This window comes from Micrasema longulum, unplaced genomic scaffold, assembly GCF_059751315.1.
Source record: "Micrasema longulum isolate JH-2025_06_02 unplaced genomic scaffold, ASM5975131v1 h1tg001145l, whole genome shotgun sequence".
NCBI lineage: Eukaryota > Metazoa > Arthropoda > Insecta > Trichoptera > Brachycentridae > Micrasema > Micrasema longulum.
The window spans coordinates 26,796-47,324 of record NW_028278333.1 but is presented as its reverse complement, the minus strand read 5'-3'; the positions used below and the strand labels follow the sequence as shown (position 1 = coordinate 47,324).

The 20,529-nt window shown below is 33.1% G+C and overlaps 1 protein-coding gene across 1 annotated transcript; it reads right to left on the bottom strand.

Moving 5' to 3' along the window:
- Positions 1 to 504: 504 nt before the first annotated feature.
- Positions 505 to 20,223, bottom strand: LOC148276787 (ATP-sensitive inward rectifier potassium channel 14-like). The gene is made up of 8 exons (XM_088233744.1): positions 19,366 to 20,223; positions 15,972 to 16,110; positions 10,552 to 10,743; positions 8,975 to 9,046; positions 6,111 to 6,218; positions 3,731 to 3,966; positions 1,936 to 2,055; positions 505 to 1,057 (listed from the first exon to the last, which is right to left on the bottom strand). The coding sequence occupies exons 1-8, from the start codon at positions 20,202 to 20,204 to the stop codon at positions 829 to 831; spliced, it is 1,935 nt and encodes a 644-aa protein (XP_088089870.1). The 5' UTR covers positions 20,205 to 20,223; the 3' UTR covers positions 505 to 828.
- Between the last annotated feature and the right edge of the window lie 306 nt (positions 20,224 to 20,529).

Here is a 20,529-nt window from a genome sequence, read left to right as displayed (position 1 = left end):
AATAATATGGCCAGTTAAAAAGAACCACATTGATCCGAGATAAATATGGAAGCGGAGCAGCTGTTGGCTGCAAACCAATCCTGGGGATTGAAACCAGAAGAAAGAATGAATGGATAGTGGAGCTAGGTAGAAGTAAAATGGATTGTCTCATTCGCCTATACCAATATTGAATCAACTGCTCCACAAGTGTATAGCTTATGTTAGGTTTTTGTTATTTTCATTGTGTGTTTTGTAATATAAATAATATTGATGTACATAAATACCTTGTTTTTAAAACTGTCTGAATATTTTTTAATTATCTTCGTTTTTTTAAGTTAGTTTTCTTTGTGTATTCTCAAATGTAATAAAAAAAGGATATTGTTAATTGTCCTCGGCACGGGAAACCCCAGTGAGGTCACATTATTTTTATTATTAATTATAGTTTGAAGGCAAAACATATGAATAAATAAATAAATGAATCTGTCAAGTATTGCCAATTACAATTTGAATATAAATAAATAAACATTTGAATCAAGGTCCTCTAAATCATGAAGAGGTACCTCATTTATTAACATGTAATTTCTCAAAATATGATATTTCTACTAAACACCTATGGTAAAAATATTTAGTGCACTAAAATTGAATACAGTCAGACAATTTAACAGAGATGTAAAAATCACTAGGGAATATTTAGTTCTAGGCAAGGCTTACATGACCTTTAATTAGCTTGTTTAAGAGATCACTTTACACACTGTAACATTTGCCAATTTTGGAAGCTAAATTGGCGAATGAATTCTTGTTCGTACCACGAGCATGTTGAAACACCATAGATGATACCTTTTGTGAATTTCATGGCGTTTTCCTCACAATAATCGGTTTGAACTGTGTCCTGAAACTCCATCCGGGGCTCGTAAGGGTCGAGGGTGGTGATGACGGAGTAGACAGGAAGATGGGGGACGAGGGTCCATGTTCGGTTAACTCTCTCAGTAGCCGAGCACTGCAAAGTGGAGTGTCCACAGGAGTCAACTTATTGAGCAATTTACGATCCACTACGTAGGAACCTATTTGGCCATTGTAACTGAAAGATAATAATTTATATTGTAAACAACCAATTCTCTTTTTTATTATTATCGCAACCTCTCAAAAAGCAAATTAAAATACAGTAAAAAATCTTAAGACTCTCTTACATATTTTAACTTTTATAGAAGTTTTCTATTACTAACGTAACAAATAATATCGAGGTTTTCGGTTAGGGAAGCAGTTACTTAGTAACAAGGTACATAGATCAAATATGTACCTACTACTGAGACAGTATTTCCAGTTAAGTGCTTTGAAATAAACTAAAAAGCAATTTCATGCGAAAATTTCATCATAAATGTTTCATATTCCAGAATTAGATGGAGCGCAAGTGCATTTTACTTCAGTCAGCGCATAACTGCGCAATCAAAAGGTTCTGTGTGTCTGCTTGCTGCAATTTTTTTGCTGCAAGTTATTGATAAATGAATATCGAATCTATATCAGGGAACGTATTCTGATGGGAAGTTAAAATTTATCTTAAATTTTATCTACAAAGTAAAATTAAATTTCAGTATGAAAAATAGAATATGTTTACATTTTTTTTTCTTAACCTGTTCAATTACCGGATGCCGAAGAAGATACTTTGAATTTTCATACAAATATACACACTTTCGTACATAATTATCGATATTGGTTTTACCATCTCCAGTATATACCAATGAATCTTCATTTTTTTTGTAAAAGATTTTTGTTGAAGTTATCTACCTAAAAGAGTTAACTTGTAACTGATTTTATTTGATTAAAAAAATTAGATTTGTTTAGAGGTTACATTTTTAGGAAAGCATTGGTTCCATCCAATCTATGAACGTACAGCGCATGGTGGCTGGTTTATTAAAACATATTCTGTGTTCTGTGTAAAAACTATATGTGATCATTTACCTCATAACATTCTTAAATCGCTGCCCCCAGAGAATGTCCTGTGGCAAGTATGAAGTTCTACTTTGGGTCATCTGACCGGTAATCCGAGAGGATCCAGTTAATGTGATGACCACCTCAAATCTGAAAGTATTTAAATTAAATTAAAGAATATCTGTTTCTGCATCGAATTCTCTGCATTCTTTGATGACATGACGTGTCAGACGTTTTGTGTCAAACTATGGCCGGAGATGCTATTCTGGACGCCTCTAGGAGGTAGAAAACGCATTGCTGCGGCGGCCTCCGTGGTGTAGTGGTCAAGACGCTTGACTCACGCACGGAAGGTTCCGGGTTCGATTCCCGGTGAGAACACAAAAAATTAAAAATGTGATTTTTCTCAAGCCTGGGTGCTCTGTGATGTAATTCACCACTGTAATTAGGCCTCCTGGCCTGTTGTGGTGCAAAAGAAAATGTAATGAAAATGTAATGTAATTGCTAGCACGTAATTTACGTACTAATTATGAGCTAAGCAACACTTTCTCTATCCCCTGGAAAGCGTTCAGAATCTCACTGCAGAACTCTACTTGTTTGAGATTAGTTTGAGTACAACTTAAAATTCCCACATAATTGATTTATTTGAACACTTTATATTCATATACAGTTTACATACATATGCATAAGGGCGGGCATATTGTCTTAAGGAAATTTATTCCTATCTACCCAAACCGTTCAATTTGAGAAAATCTGTGTTATATAAACATCTTGTTGGTTTATTAATAATTTCATAATAGTACAAAATATTGATAAAAAAATATATCTTTTCAGAAGTAAAAATTGACTAAATATCTACACTATACTATGAAGAGAGGAGGGAAAAACGAAAAACTTAAATATTCAGGAAGTGACATTTCATAGGTGATTTGAATGTAAATAAAGAAGTCTGTCTCTGACATTAGTGGGTAGACTATTCCACAATCTAGCACCTTCTACTGTGAAAGAGGAGGAAATTTACCCTTGTGACTGCAATAAATGTTTTATAAAAATGAAATTTATGAAAATATTACTATAATTTGATCCTTTGTTCTAGGCACCTTAATTTATTTTACAAGCAATCCCGCTATTTCTTGTAGGAGTAGGCAGAAAATAGAATGCCATAACACTAAATACAGACTTCCCTTATTCTGCAGGAATAAGCATACCTTGAAGCATTTGTTAAATTTGGTCATGATATGCCCATGTCATTTCCGTGTCCATCTACATTCGCATCGTAAATCTTTTTAACTGTCAAAACCATCGCAACGCTCCTTTCACACTTTTGCCAGTAATACTTGTCTCACAGTCTTGCATTTTACACTTACCATATTAAAATTATTTCCATCTTAAAAGAGCTGAACGTACATGACAGACTATCCTCCATCTATTTAAAGTGTATCCATCAGTTTTTCGGACACATCGCCAGACGAGATGAGAGAATTTTTGGTCGTGGAAGGAGTCGAAGGAAGAAGAGGGAGATAAAGATCCCCCTAGATAGACTGATCAAATCAAGGCCATCACAGGACAGCGGACAGTGGTGGAGGACAACAATGGAAGACATTCATGGCCCTCAGCAGTGAGGAGAATGATGCAGATTATATTAAAATTATTTAACACAGAAGAAAGTTATTTTTAAAGAATACAAGTGTAGTAACTTCCACAAGTATATGTGTACATGCTTCGTGATGTAGTGGTTAGGTTAGATTTTAATTTTTAATAGTCTCGGCTTGATCATTTTGCCTCCAGGTGCGGATGGGGTTAGGAAGACAAAGCAAAAAACACTCGCCTTTGATCAATCAAGTCCTTGGCTGACATGTCGTAAAGCGGACTGTTCTCGTCTATTGTGTGTTGCAGCGTAGTGGGCCACATGACAAGGGGGTTCTGTGGAGACAGAGTGAGGCTGGCGTTTGTAGGCCCCCCATGGCGAATCAGCCAGCCCGACACGCGTGTCCCAACCACGTGCTTCTGTTGTGTGTCCCAAACGCGGATCACGAGACACAGCTTCCCATCCCGCATGCATACCTAAGGAAATACTTGTATCGTGAACGGATTGGAAGAGAAGGGATTTGAGTGTGAAACTCCTTCATGATTTCCCGAATTTTTGCGTTTGCTGTTTACCATATTGATGTGCCATGTATTTATTTTTACAAATTATTATTATGTTTCCGACCCATTTTTGTTGTGATATATTCGTATGTCTGTGTCAACTAATTACTCGTTTCAACTCAACCCAGGACTTTTAGTCCCATGGAGTTGGGACTTATGTCTCAAAAAATGTGTAATAAACTAATTATTAGTAATAAAATAATTTTAAAAAGAAAGTAAAAAAGGTAAAATCCACGTTTTCTCTATCCCCAATTTGTCAGGACATACGATGCAGCTTAAAATTCTGAAAAAAGTTGTACAATATGGTGTATATATACCACCATTTTGGTTATAGTTGGCTGGTGGCACATAAAATACTGTTGAAGACTTTTTAAATGTATCTTCTGCTTAACTTTTGACTTTTACTTTTGCATATATCTACTAAATGTACCCAACATATTATTGTTGGTTGTGAATTTTTAGTAATACATATAAATGTTCATTGAAGCAGAGGGAGGGGAGGAAAGTATAGTTGGGATTATACCATGTCTCTCCCTTTCATGTACTTTTTATTTAATTTTTAAAATATATTTTTTTTTAGTATTAATTTTCCTCTCTCCTTCTGTATTCATAATAAATTAATGTGAAATCTGTAATTGGTCTTACTTTTTCAAATTGTTCTCTTGTACCTTGTATTTATAAAAAAGACTATATGATTTCCTTAATAATTAAATAAAAAAGTCACCTAGCATTTTAACTGCAAAAATGATTTAGGTACGTATGTTTTAATGATGTAAAGAAATTTGAATATATTTTTTTATACATTTAATTTAATTTTTTATTTTCTTGTTAATATTAAAAGGATACTTGTGTTGCTATAAGATTTAAAGAGAAAATCTTTGCAAAAAAATCTGCCTTTGAAGTTTGGTGGGAATTTAAGTGTATGTACATGAAATTGAGTTATGTGTATGTTAAGTGCATGTACGGGAAATTAAAAAAAAATATATGTGTTTGTACCATAGAATTAAGAATAGTCCAGAAACCGCATACGCGCATCAAACAGAAGGCGACTAAACTACTCTTAAAAGAGTAGTTTTACGTTTTGACCCATTATTTTCTTTGTAGACGTCGCTCAGTACGCAACTACCGATTTGAATTCAACTATGCCGTGTTGTGTCGTTTTAAAGTGTAGAAATACTGCTGGGATCTTTAAGAAACAGGATGAGATCACATTTCAAGTGTAATTAGCAAACGAATGTTTAAGTAGTAAATGCATTACTTAAAAATTGTTTTTTTTTTCCATCTGCCAGATTGTCAAAGAAAACAAAATGGACATTTCGTACTAACGAAAAATACTAAGTGCCAAAGTAGTAATTTTGTTTACCCTACTTTGCTTATCTAATGAGAGAACTAATGAAAATTGGATCTCGGATTAAACAACGCCGTGGTGGACAGTTGACCGACATTATCTTTAAAACATAAAATATTATTTAACATGTTAAAAAATATCCGTTTTATGTAAAACAAACTTTATTTTATATTTTAAGTTCAAAGTTCATTAATTCAATTACTCTTATTAAACGACCGTTTACTTATCTACTCTGTTGTGTCAATCAATGTTTCTGCGGGCACAATAAAATTTTATAGAAATTAACAAATAGTTTTTTTTTACCTTACATTTGTGTCATGATTGTATTTTTTCCCATCTGGCAACATTACGCGGCGGTTTCACGAATGCGCGCGGCGAAAGTGGATCAAAGTAGGGGGATTTTTGGACACAGTTCAAATATGATTCTACGCTCCTTCTGGACTATTCTTAATTCTATGGTTTGTACATATCTTCACTAACGTGCACTCACCAACACCCTACAACAGCACAACTGAGCAAACTGTTTTCATTTGTTACTAATTTACTTGTTTTTTTATCTTTCGGCACTTTATCAAAACACAAAAATTTGTATTTGACCAAATGACCAGATTTATAAATATAATAGGAAGTACGAGTATAGATTTCTTCATCAAAAATTGATTAATAAATTGCATAAAAAATTGTAAATGAGAAACGTTTTGAGAAATCTTACCACTGCGCGATTGCTGAATCCAACGCCTTCTAGATTCTTCTCCGGACGGACTATCTTAGCGTATACAATGCCGACCATAGCTCCTAATAATGCATATCCCGTAATTACCTGTAAATACACCAAAATTGTCCCTTAAGTAACAACACAGTGATGAAATAACTGCTTATTTAATTCGTCTTCATCATCATCATTTCCTTTCTGCACCTAATGGTATATAGGGCACTGCATTGGCACACCAATCGCAGCGTAATCATTTTTGTTACATGAAGGTAAGATGATCAGTTTCACGTTTCAGGTACCAGTCCAGGGACTATGAAATATTTGACGATGTGGACTAAAACATCCTTTTAAATATATATATATAAGTAATTCAAATAGATCAAGTCAAAGAAGGAATCGTGTGTTAAAAATACCACATTGTAAAACGAGGCTCGCACAGAGAAATGTATATTTTATAGGCCCAAAAAATTTTTATTCTTTTTTTACTGATAATATTTTTTATTGATTCCAAACATTCAAAATTTTTTTTTTTTTTAAAACATGCACTATCCTGGATTCAAACTAAAGATATGAACTCTTTTTTTCTATGATATATTTTGTTGCCCTTTGATATTTGATATAAGGAATATATTTGTGTTTTTTTAATATTTTTTATTTCCTTTTTTAATTACTATAAAAAAATACCATATAATCTTTTACAGAATATTTTATTTTTTCTTTCTTATGTTACACAAAAATATTATGACTGTCCATTATTTATTATAGGGGCAAAAATTCATTAACATTTTCTTGTATACCCACGAACAGGCCATGCCTTTGTGGGATTTTTTGTTTACTATTTTTACCATTAATATGTATTTCATTGCTATGTAATTATGCTTTATTTTTTAATACTCTGTTTTATCACTTATGTTTATTGTAAAAAAAAAAAAAATATATTTATATACATATTTTATATGAACCTTGCCGGGAATCGAACTTAATTTATCTTCAGTTCAATAAAATAAGCTGTTTTTATCGCCTTTATTCATTAATGTGGTTTAGATTAGCACCACAAAATACCAGGAGGCCCAGGCACAGAGAACCTGAGTGATCAAAAAATTTAAAAAATCAGATTTTATTTTTTTGTTCTCGCCAGGAATGGAGCCCGGAACCTTCCGTGCGTGAGTCACACAATAGAATATTATATCCTGTTATGTAACTATCATCATTAAATAAGCTAATTGTGCTAAAAATGATTATAACATTAAAGGCGAATCTAAAAATCGCTACGTACATTTCATTCAAATCTTTAATCAACTTTGCTTAGATGTGCGTAGCAAAAAAATCTTCTTCTTTATCTTTAATGAGATCCTCAGATCTGTGTTACAGAAAACTAGCTGTTCTGAGATGATGACAGGCGCCGTGGCGCAGTTGGTTAGACGGCCAACTGTGAAACTGACGTCGCGGGTTCGATTCCCGCCAGTTGCAAGAAAAAAAACCAAGAAAGATTTTTTTCTCAATTGGTCTGGGTGTTGTGGCGTATTTTTCGTTACCTTCTTCCATATCCCCTCTATCCCATCTGCTGACAAGCCTCAAAATAGAAGCTTAGCGGGTTATTCCTTTTTTAAAAAATGAGGTCCAACTGTTCCTCCATCTCTTGGGTGGTCTTCCTGGCGGTTGTTGTCGAGATTTCATTGGCTGCAATGTACACAAGTATGTCCACATGTTCCCTCCTGTATCTTCTTCTGGATCTGCTCCATCGTACGATGCCCTCTTTTTCACACGTATCTCTAATTATCGTATTACGGATTCGGTCTCGGAGCGTTTTTACAGTAATGGACCTTAACACCATAATTTCAGCTGTTTTGAGTAGCCCTTTGGTACGTACAGTGTCAGTCCGCGCTTCTACAACATACGTCATGATAGGTCGCACACATGTCTTGTATATTCTGGCTTAACTATCGGCACGCATATCCTTATTTCTCCATATTACATTCCTCAGACACCCCGACACAGCTGATGCTTTGTTGACTTGTTCTCGGACTTCAGTGTACAAATCCTGTGACTTGAGATTTCTACTCCCAGATATCGAAACTCATGGCCTGTTTTTCTTCTCTTTCGGTAATCTCAAAATCATACAAATCATTCAAACGTGCGTACTACTTCCACAAGAAAAAAATGTATGTTTACTTCTATGGAACAGCTGCCTGTCCCACCGTATACAGGGTGTTCTTTAAACCCTGTCACATCCGAAACCACGATGATCAGTATGAGCAAGAAAACATATTGGCACATTAAAATATTTTTTTAGAACGAATAAAATTTAAAAAAATAAACTCTCTAAAAAAGGTGGTTGCTGGTTGGTGGTTGGTGGTTGGTGGTTGCTTACTTCTGCAGGGGAGAAACAAGGAAGGGGAGGGGAGAATCTGATACTGCGCCACGCTCCCCTCACTTCTCCCATGCAGAAGTAAGTATTTTTTAAATATTCTAATGTCTTCTTGCCCATACTGATCATCGTGGTTTCGGATGTGACGGGGTTTTAAGAACATCCTGTATAATCCACATGCAGTGAAATATTGCAATGCGAAACCACATTTAAAAACTAATATTTCATGTCAACCTTCTGGGGAATCGAACCCGGGACCTCAAACACGGTAGGTGAACGCTCCAACTACTACACCACGAGGCGAACGTTTATCCACTCGATTTAATTTTTCATGTTTTTAACTGAAAGCAGCCGTCTAGTCAAAAAGACTTGCCAGGATTTTGGTTCTATTTGACTCACAGAACTGTTGTCTTTATTCGCCCGGACACAGACATAAAGATATTTATATATATATATATATATATATATATATATATATATATATATACATTCTTACCTCCATAAGCATTATGAAGATAGTTTCAGGACACTCTTCAGTTGGTGATTTTTCACCGTAGCCTATTGACACCTAAAATTTAAAAAATAATTAATTTAACAATTTACACATAAAATATTAAAAAATATATGTAGCCTAATACGTAATTAAAAAAAATAATAGCAAAATAAATACTTGTTATTTCAATCATATACGTTTAGAAACCAGCTATAAAATGCGATTGTCGGTTTTATAAATTTAGTTTCTAAATAATCTCATTCCTCGATTAAAGTTGAATGAGATAAGCTCCTTTCAGGATCCTTCACTTTCATAAAAAAAATCGAGGCTTTTTGTAAACATTTTAATGAAATTAAATTACTTAATTAAAATATGACTATTTTTCAGGAATTTTAGAATCTTAAGAACATTTTGATGAATTTCAATTTTTGTTCGTTTTTTAGAATCTTTTGGGGCCGGTTTTAACGGCGTTTTCCTTTTATTTTTTCAACGTACTCCTTCAGTTATGCGACCGTACCATTACCATATAATAGTAATGATTATTTTAATTATTTAATTCTTGAAATAACTCGTACATACTCTTATGTGTGCTTTAATAATAACATTACATTTATATATAATTTACAAATTGCTTAACACAATATGTCTTGGCTGTAGTCTTCTAAAACGCACGCAAAATGAAGAAATCATACGATTTTAAAACGAATGTTTATTTTAAATCGCACTATAATAAAAAAATAAAAAAAACATGTATTAGATAAAAACAATAAGTTTTAAAGGTATTTCTGTTAAAACATATACTTAAAAGTTTTATGTAACTAAAGTATAATTACTTTTAGATCGGCAGATTACACCATTTCAAATTTAGACTGAACTTATGTATCTAGGATCTCAATAAAGACTAAGTATCGAACTGAAATTTGTTATAATAATTTTAACATAATAAGTTGAACATGAAAGTGGCGGAAGCAAAAATTATTTTTTTTGTTTTTGAAAAGAAATACAAGCATTTTAAATCACATACATTTTTATGGCAGTTTTCTTTATTTCTACGTAAAAGTATGCCTTCGGTAATACTTAAAAAAATATATGTATTCTTTTTTTAAAAAAAGAAAGATATTTCTGGTTGTAATATTTAATTTAAAACAATATCTTATTTACGTTTTTATGACCTCCATACCTGCCCTTTTCGACTTCTATACTCCCTTCTCTAAAATGGTCTTCATCTCTGTATTATGTTAATATTTGTAATTTGTTTGACATCGGCTTCACTTTTGTATATCTATTATCATGTGACAGTACTCTTTCCTAGGAGTCTGAATTTACTAGGTATAGGGCGGCCATTACAATGAAACATGAGATAAAGGGCCATATTGAATGGTTATTAGATTACTGATTAAAGAGACGTCATTTTTCGAAGCCTTCATAATGTGAAATATTTCCATAGCTTACGTCTCGAAAACGGCACACATAGAGAAGTCGATAAGTGGTCATGTACAAATATCAACTAATCTTTATCGAAATGGTTGACCACAAAGTGAATGCTTTCCATATGAATAATACAATAATTATAATTTTACCTGTGTTTCCACGCTGAAGGTAAATATTCCCGTGAAAGTGACGCCGTTGTCTATGCAGAGTATGTCTGGCGGATTGGAGGACAGGTCTCCGTTGGCGTACGAGGCCAGGTAGAACATGAGGGCGAAGGACAGCCACAAGATGAAGTGGACGATACTGAACATTAAAGTGACCCATCTCCAGCGGCATTCTATCTGCGGATTTATAATTTCACTCAATCAAAATAAGGATAAAAAAAAAAAAAAAATGTTTCTGCTTAAAATGTAATACTATGTTTAAATTATATTATTATTTTGTAAACGTTTCATCAAAGTGTAAATAAATATACGTATTTAATATATAAATTACCCTATTTAAATTTATGTCAACAGAGAGGGAAAATATTTTTGGATTCTAGGCATTTACAGGGCTTATGCCCTGTCATTGGCTGGTTTAAGTGGCCACTTTACACACTGTGTAACATTCACCATTCTGCCCATGTTTGAACATCCACATTTCCTCAACTCTTCCATATGTATGTCCAATGTTTGCAGACTGGCTGGATTTCCTCCCTAGGGAGTTATTCATATTTAAATTTATTTCAACAGAGGGAAAACATTTTTGAGAAGGGAATATGTAGCTCTTTCACTTCAGAAAAGCAACAGATGGAAGAGTTGAGGTAATGTGGATGTTCAAACATGGGCAGAATGGTGAATGTTACACAGTGTGTAAAGTGGCCACTTAAACCAACCAATGAAAGGTCATAAGCCCTGTAAATAACTCTAAAATAACTCCCTAGGGAGGAAATCCAGCCAGTCGGCAAGCATTTGGACATACTTAAGCATTGTTCTAAATTACCCACTTATCAATTAAAGCATTATAGATAATCAAAAATAGGAAAAAACGTTCAACTAATATATCGTGTTTTTATATTATAAGTGTTTTTGACACCTATTAATTACGGGGTTTTATACGAAAAAAAGTAGTAGTCACTTTTACACCGATTAAAAAAATGGACCTACAATTTTCTTAACACGATACTCAATTGATTAAATAAGAGCCACAACAATAACGTATTTAAACTCATTAAAATAACATTAAATAAACCCCCCTGTGCCCGTGACCCGTAAACCCGTGACACTTGGTCAAATATTACTTCAGACAAAAATAATTTAATTCAATTACTGTTTTACAATTTTAAATTCTCAACCTCAACCTTACTGTTTTTTCAAAAATACATTTGATTTTATAATAAAAATACCAGTCTCAAAGACTTTGCAAAAGCGACAAAACCGGTGACTGGTTCCAAATCCAAATTTCAGGATTTTAGTATTGCTTATCTTTAATTTCTATAATAAATTACAGTAACTTCCGCCAAGAATTTTCAGTAACCAACTTGAATGTCTTATAATTTAAAATTTTATTTTTTAAATCATACATCATATATTGTGCGCTTTTGAATCAATTTTCAAATATATGTGTGATACACACATTACACGTATTATGTGATTGTATATATTATAATACGTAAATAAATATGTATATACGTCCTTTTAGATACTTTTAATTTCCGGCCACAGCAATAAGGAGATCATTAACATCATTAACTTGTCCTCCTGAATTTAAGCTGTTTGACAATACAAATGTACGAATAAAAGGATACATTAAAATCATTCAAATGAGTATTTATCTAAATATTTTATCAACAATATGGCAATCGAAAAAAAATGTTTTAAGAACTACGTGTTACTTTTGACTCAAAGTGAATCTTCTCACATCGTTTTGTAATCATCTCCAATAAGATTATGCAGATGTTATGTTTTTTTTATTTCTAGAGACAGGATTATATTATGCAATTCCATATTTGCATACGCATTTGCGTGTTTTGTCTATTTTTACAGGTTTTAGCATAGTTTACTGAAAACCTGCTGATGCGGCATATTTGCGATATTTTTACAGATCATAAGCTGTAGCAGACCTAAACAATGAAATAAAAACCTAAACATCAAATTGCCAGATATATTCTCGAATAAACTATAATTTATTTAAATCTTCAAGTACAAATAATCAGTACTTTGGTTGACTGATTGCTAAAAGAAATATCCTCGAGCCAACCAAAAAAAAAAGATTGGTCAAAAATTTATACAAAAATATACATCAAAAGATTTTGAAAAAAACCCTTAGAGTATGTTTATACTCTAAGAAAAAACCCAATTAATAAAAAATAACAGCTGTTTTTTTAATAGAGAGATAAGGCTCGCACATATAAACTATAAAACAGTACATTATGTTGTACACTTTTAAGGATGGTGAATGTGAGATCAGGAAATGAGTTTGGAAGGAGACAGGAAGAGGAACAAGAAAAGGGAAGGAATATATGTACTATATTTGTTTAAATAAAGAATATGAAGGAAAGTTAGAGTATATGGAAATGTTTCAAGCGTTTCTTGAAAGTAGCAACAGAAGGTGCATTGTCATTTAAAAAAAGGTTTGAACTGACAGAAGGCACAACCGCACAAAATAAAATTTTGAAAAATAGATTGTTGTTAACATTGATAAAAATAAAGATTGTTTGAATTTTTCCTAATAATAGTATCTGTATTTTTTAAACATTTTCTGTTGCATAATGTCACACTTTACTTGCATTTTTCATGGATATTTGCATGCATGTTTCAGCCTGTTTACGTTACATATAATCCGGTCTTTAGTTATTCACACACTTAACATTTCCAACATTTAAAAACAATTATAACTTTATTTTGTTCTCTCATAAAATCACAGCTATATTCCTTAAAATGTAACATGATTAGAATGACAGTTGTCAGAAAAAGTGGCGACATAACTTTGTAGTAACGTCAAAGGAGTTTTTTTTTATATTCACACGAAAAATCATTTGTATCTGGCGTGTCAATTTATTTTTTTATTACAATGCTTGAAACATAAATCAACATTAATATATAAAATCAGCTTTAAAACAAAAAAAAACGAAAATAAACCTAAATATTAACGACGTTCTTACAAAGTTACATCATTTTGCAAAAACGTTAGAGATGCGACAAATCGATCAAATAAAACAGTATTCGTTTGATGTTGTTCATGAAAATAGTACAAATGTCTCATTTTTTGGTGAATAATTGTGTTAAACACACTATGATAGGCTTGTTTTTCGTTTTTTATATCAATTTTCGGAAACAGAGTTTCACGATTGCATGAAATAACCGATAAAATCGATTTGATCAGTGATCAGTAATTTCCCATCACTAATGAAATTAGTTTGACAGCTGACATTATAATCAAGCTATATTTCAAGGACTCTAGAGTATGCATGTGCAGTTTGGAATCATATTTATCACCGCAACTCATACAATCTTGAACGAGTACAGCGAAAGTTTATGAGATATTTTAAATTATAGGACTACCTGTGTCAAAAATTGAATTTTAATCCCCGACGAGTAATTTAGATCTACCGTTACTACCGAACAGGAGAACAAGAAATGACCTCTTATTCATTTATAAATTATTGAATAATAAAACAAATTGCTCTGAACTAAATTTTCATAAATTTTCCTACCCCGCGTAGACCAATGAAACTTAATTTTTCGTTTCACAATCGTCACCATAGCACACATCTGTACCTCAAAGTACTGGGATAATACGATACACGATTTTTAAAAAACTTTTAGTATTTAAAAAAAAAACCATTAAGCTTCCTCATTGAAGACAACTCAGTTAAATTCCCACTGTAAACGGGGCCCTGGTCGACATACCAGCTATATCGTTATTTTTCTTCTTGTTTTAGAACGAACTATTAAAATACTATTAGTTCATTCTCCTGGAGCCTTATGCTGGAAAGATGTGATATTTTGTCACCAACTCGACAATAGTCGATTGGGCATCTCGATTGCTTTGTCATAATGCTATTCTTGAAAACCCCTCGAAAGTTTAATTACAAAGACGAACGAGAAAGTGGCAACACTAACAAATCCGTATTTATCTATGGCTCTTCTGCCAAACGTAAACCTTTATTGTTTCTTTTCAGACTTCTTCCGTTTAATATTTTGTGTATAGAATATTATGAAAAAAAAAAAAGAAAAGGTTCTACTGAGACACTGCAACATTGATAATTATTATTTGTCTTTGACATAACACACATCTACATGTTATTAGAAATATTTCACATTCATTTAATGGATTTCAAAAACATATTTATTTATTTATTTATTAACTTACACGCCCTACGGGCTTTTACATACCTATATTAGAAATTACATTCAAGTTCTGCAGCAAAACATAAGTATGTAAATTTAGTTAAAATTAACGCTAACATAAGAAAAACTAAAAGATACAATAATAAGTAAAAATAAGAAAATGTACCAACATATGTAGGTATATGGGTACATAGAAAAATATTTAACAAATTTACATATGAAAACATACATACATACATACACATGCATATGCATACATACACACCCACATATACATACATACATGTACATATATATACATACACATACACGCACATACATATACATACATATAAGTTTATACATTATTATAGAGATACATGAAAAAAACAATATTAAGAAATTTTATACAAATTAATTTATAACCTTTTGAATACTTATATAAAGACAGACGAAATATATCAACTTCACCATACTCGTTACCTAGCCAGTGTAGTCTAGGTACTGGTGAATTGTAATAATAATTGTAACTGCCAGGAGATTAAAAAAATAACGTTAGCTGCCGAGTAATTCGAACAGGTACTTTTAAGCTGATAACACTAGTTAATTCCGGGACGCCCAATACGCCATTTGCTATTTTATATCAATTTAATAAATCATTTATTTATATTGTATAATACATATCTTAAATACGTATTTTGACATTGACAAGCGACAAAATAATTTTGAAATCAGGTTTCTAGTGAAACTTCATTTGATAATGCATTAAAAATAAGTACAGTTATATTTGTTGCACATTTGTTGATACGCCAACATAATAACATTGATCAGTATTTTAAGTTTTAATTTAAAATACAACAAAAATACCTACTCGTCAAACATAAATGCCAAGCGTTTTACAAGAAGGAATTTTGACTGCTGAAGTTGCGATGTTGCATTCGATTGTCAATGTCGAGTGCTTTGGGGCACTCGAGATAAAGTCGATTGGTTTTCAATCGACTGCATTCGTATGGGTGGTTCAAGAATGCTGTCACTCGTCGAATTACAGAAGTCGCATACGATTCTAAAGACGAATGAGTCAAGCATAAGGACCCTGTTCCCAGATTCCATAGATATGAAGGATTATAAGGATAAGGCTGGTAATGATGATGATATATTTGTCTCCGGTCTTGCTCGTTACGAGTGTACACTTTTGTGTTTGTTTACATGTAAAAGACAATCAATGCTGTTCATGTAAAAATAAATAAATAAATTACCAATGTAGTTCCCATGTCTTTCATAAACCGCCCCATGCGTCCTGAAATGTGCTGTCGAATTGGAATATTAGTCTCCCCATTTCTGAAAACTACCCTTTTTGATCTCCTCGCTCTGAATCCACTCTGCTCCTGAGTTTTTCTGCAATGTTCACAGAGAAAATATCATTCGTAACATAGTATTAAAATCTCAGAGTAATAATGCGCCAAGCTATAGAGAAGTTTGCTACAGTTCGCAGCAAAACAATGGGCCGTACTCAGGTCGAGAATTGCCAAATGGATATTAATTTGCATTGTAAATACTTTTGAATATGTACCCGTGTAGTTATTATTGCAGGGTTATTCTAATTTATTTTTCTATAATTCGCCTATATTTATTTCATAAAATTGAAAATACATGTGTGCGTTTATTTTTTTATTCATTTTATTCACAATATACTTATGTTACATTTATTGAGACATAAATCCCACCTCCATGGAACGAAAGTCCTGTGTTGAGTTTGTTTGTTTGTCCGTCGCATCTCCGAAACGGCAAGTCGGCAACGGCCTAAAATTTGGACACGTCATTTGAGATACGATTTCAAGGTAAACATTGTTTTTTTCGAGTAAAATTTAAATCGACCTCTACTCGATAAAAACTCAAACTTTATATGGATGCCTAGTGCGGCCCTGACATATTGCCCATAATCAACTGTCATTATCGACAGTAAACATACTTTGATTCACAAATTTATTTCCTAAATTGAGAAAAAATAGTACCTGAAATATATATGTTGATATAAGGAAAGTTTTTAAGCAACATAATACACTTGTCGGGACAATAAATGCCAAAAATCAATTTAAATCATGGGAAAATTTTCTCCTTTAACACTTTCGACGCTCCTACTGCTGCAACCAAACATACTGCAACTCACCAAAGTCGATTTTTATTTATTATAACGTAAATATCCAAGTTATTTACAAACAAAGCCAAGCACAGCTACAAAAACATCCGATCGAACCGTTATGTTTATGTTGTCAAAAAAAAATGGCCACCAATTGGTTGCTAATCAACAAACCAACATCGCATGCGTTCTATAAAACATGGTGATAGGGCTTCCCTCTAGGTTACGCATTATACTCTGAGATTAAAATGGTTTATTAGAGTATAAAATATAATTACTGTACACACTTTGGACGAGACGTTAGCGTGTTACTCTGCATAAAATTTCGAGGTAGATCGTAAATCCCCATAGACACGACGAAAATAATAATAATTATCTAAAAATAATTGTGTATTTTACGAGTTTGGTTTTATTTAAATATGAAGCTTGTTATATTTTTTTTATTCTTCTAACAGCGAAGATGTGATGAATTCTATTCTATTTTATTTTAACAGTGATTAGTAAATATTACATCGAACATGTGGAGCAAATCAGTAATTTTTTTTGTCATGTTGTTCTTCTAAAGGTGGAAAAAGTGAAGTGAGAAGGGTACGATATTTAAAACTAGACAGGAGTGGACCAAAGGAAATATTGTTTATTTGTTTTTTTTTCTTTCTTTAAAGTTAGTGCTTCACATGTATGATACATTTTATAAATAGAGGCATTTTAAAATATTGAAATTTAAGTGATTAATTCCTATTTAAATAATAATGATTTTTTAAAAAGTTTCTGTTAAATATTTTACTCAAGCATCAAAGCGTAACCAATTTTATTTCTCTCGAGACTTACAGATAAAGGAAAAATTCCTGAAAACATGAATTTACATGCTTACAAACAAAATACTTAGTGTCGGCGTGTATCTTCTTCTTCTTCAACAATATTTTGAGTTTGTCCAAATTTTTGTAGACAAGTACTGGATTTAACTCCCTGGGGAGCTGTTAACATTAACATATTACAACAGAGATGAAGAACATTTAAGAGAAGGTAATAAAGAAGTCTAGGCATCTACAGGGCTTATGACCTGTCATTGGCTGGTTTAAGTGGCCACTTTACACACTGTGTAACATTCACCATTCTGCCCATATTTAAACATACATATTCCTTCAATTCTTTCATCTGTTGATGTTTGGGAAGTTAAAGAGCTGAAACCTTTATTTATGCGGGTGAAATTCATCTAATTGAATTTTTTCACCTACATACTAGGCAACGCCTGAAAATTTTATTTTTTAAATTTCTATACTTCTTCATGAACAAGGTGGATGGATTTATCAACAATATTTTGAGTTTGCCCAAATTATAAGCCCTGTAGATGCCTAGACTTCTATATTACCTTATCATAAATGTTCTTCATCTCTGTTGTAATATGTTATTCTTCCTTTTCTTTATTTATTGGCTCTTTCACCTCCTTACAGGGGTGTTCCAGCCAGTGTCGAGTTTTAGATAAATTTACACATGTTTTAGTACTATATACAAGTTAGTTTGTTAGTAGTTAATATTGAGTACAGTATACATATCGATATATAACATATTTTTAACTCAATGCCATTTTTTATAACTAGATATTTACATAAAATTTTGAATACATGTTTATTGGATTGGGACAGGAGAGTTAGAATATGAATAGGGAATGGGTCGTTGATATCGGAGAGGTCAGGATAACTTAGGATAGGAACTCAAGATAACAATCATTTATCGGCGTGTATAAAAAATGTACCGTACTAAAAAAAATATTAATTTTAAAATATTGAATTCATTATTATCTCCTCTTTTCCACAAAATTATTTATGGTGCATTGGAAACTACATTAAAATACTATTTGTCAACAGGGTTAAGGTAATCTTACTTGTTTTATTAATACAAATTGGTTATTTTTAAATAACGCTGCTGTTTATCGACTGGATCGAGATAAAAAAGAATCTTGAGCATACTATATCAGATGTATATCATAACGTGAATTATTCATTAGAAAAGATTTTAGATTAGAAAAGATATTTGTTGCTGTGTTATTACTTGTTACTATATTATTATTATTACCATACCTTTATGTAAATATTATTCTGTCCCAAAATGAGTTTGTTGTAACTGCTGGGAGTACAAAAAAATTATAAAAAATTGTATGATTTAATAAATAAAAAATAAAAAATAAAAAATCTTATTTACAATCATTTTTATGGTCACCTCGCGGAAATCGAAACTAGAATCTGGCAAGACATCCAAATTCGTTAACCAGGGGTTATTTTCCTAATGCTCACGCGACCGTAGATAAAGTTTTTATATCGCGTATTTTGTATGTAAATACACGAGATAAAAGTGTTTTTTACGGCCGCGAAAGCAGTTTAGGACCACAGTTGGATAAAAAGTAGTAAACAAAAAACAATAGATCATTACGTCTTCATCCTCGTTGCGGTGGGCAGAGAGTATAGAACGCTTTCTATTCCGATTATAAAAATAGTCAATAATAAATATGTTAATACCTCGTTCTCCGGGTGCTATTACGTCCAGTGTACGAAATGGGTAGGATAGAACTTCCATCACTCACTGCACTATTTGGTATTATCAAACTGTTCTCCCGGTGTAACCCTGGTCTGGTATCATTAGCGTCTCCATCATACTCCAGGATATCATCGCTGTCGTAGTGCGTCTCCCTGGAGATCAGGTCATCGCTGTAGTCCTCGCGACCGTCAAAGTTGTTACTGAACAGGCGGTTTCTCGCTGACTCTCTACTGTCGGAAGACGGAGACCCTTCACCTTGATACTCAGTGGCGTCATTATACGATATAACTGTTGCATTATTTACGTTGAAATTAAACACATTCATATTTTCTGAATCGGTGGAAATCAAAGCTAAGCGCGTCTTTTCATTCGTATCTTCATTGGATATGTATTCCGCGCAGTTGCTGAACACCTCATCTATTAGTTTGTCCATATTTGTACTGTCTTCTTCTTCGTTTTTTGGGCCAGTTTGTCCAGGATCATCCAGGTGTATGTGTAAATCTCTGTCGGTACTTTTGCGATGGTTTATATTGGAGCCATTCTCGTTCGCGTGAATTTGTATCCGAACACTCGTGTTTACGTCCGCACTAGCGCCATCTGTGGGCGTATCGTTTTCACTGGGATTCTGAGTAGCAACTTGCACATTTGCGGTGGTGATTATTTCGTCAGATTGCAGTCGGTCGGAACTTCTCTCAGTACCGACAGTATCTCGTTCACCGGACTGACTGCGCCCTCCGTCCGCAGCCACGTTAGGATTGAACGCCCCGCAGACGAGAGGGTTTCTGGTCTCCAGAAGATCGTACACCGATCCTTCCTCCATGGCTTCTGCGTAGCTTCTCTTTCTTTGCATTTCGTTTAGATAACCGCCCGCCGTAACCTGTGATACTATTATCTCGCTTTCGTCAAAATAAACAGTCCCGTAATTTTATCGCGAGAACTCCGCGCGATCCAAGATTCACGAATATATAAAAATAGATAAAGAATTCCTCGTCCCGCCTATCCTTCCGTATCTTATCTCTGGCGCGAGGCATTTTCCTTGTCTCGCGACTCGCAATCTTACTGATAAGTCTCCAGTCCGCACTCTCCACGGAGAGGCCGCCCACACGGCGGGCGCACTTTGTTGCTAGATGCCTTGTTTCCTCTAT

What these genes read in the sequence shown, in the direction of transcription:
- LOC148276787 (XM_088233744.1), bottom strand. Translation starts at nt 20,204, where the DNA reads ATGGAGGAAGGATCGGTGTACGATCTTCTGGAGACCAGAAACCCTCTC. An exon ending in AAGACATGGGAACTACATTG is followed by an intron (nt 10,744 to 15,971) that starts GTAATTTATTTA and finishes ATAAATCCGCAG; the next exon opens with ATAGAATGCCGCTGGAGATG. An exon ending in GATTCAGCAATCGCGCAGTG is followed by an intron (nt 3,967 to 6,110) that starts GTAAGATTTCTC and finishes GTATTTCCTTAG; the next exon opens with GTATGCATGCGGGATGGGAA.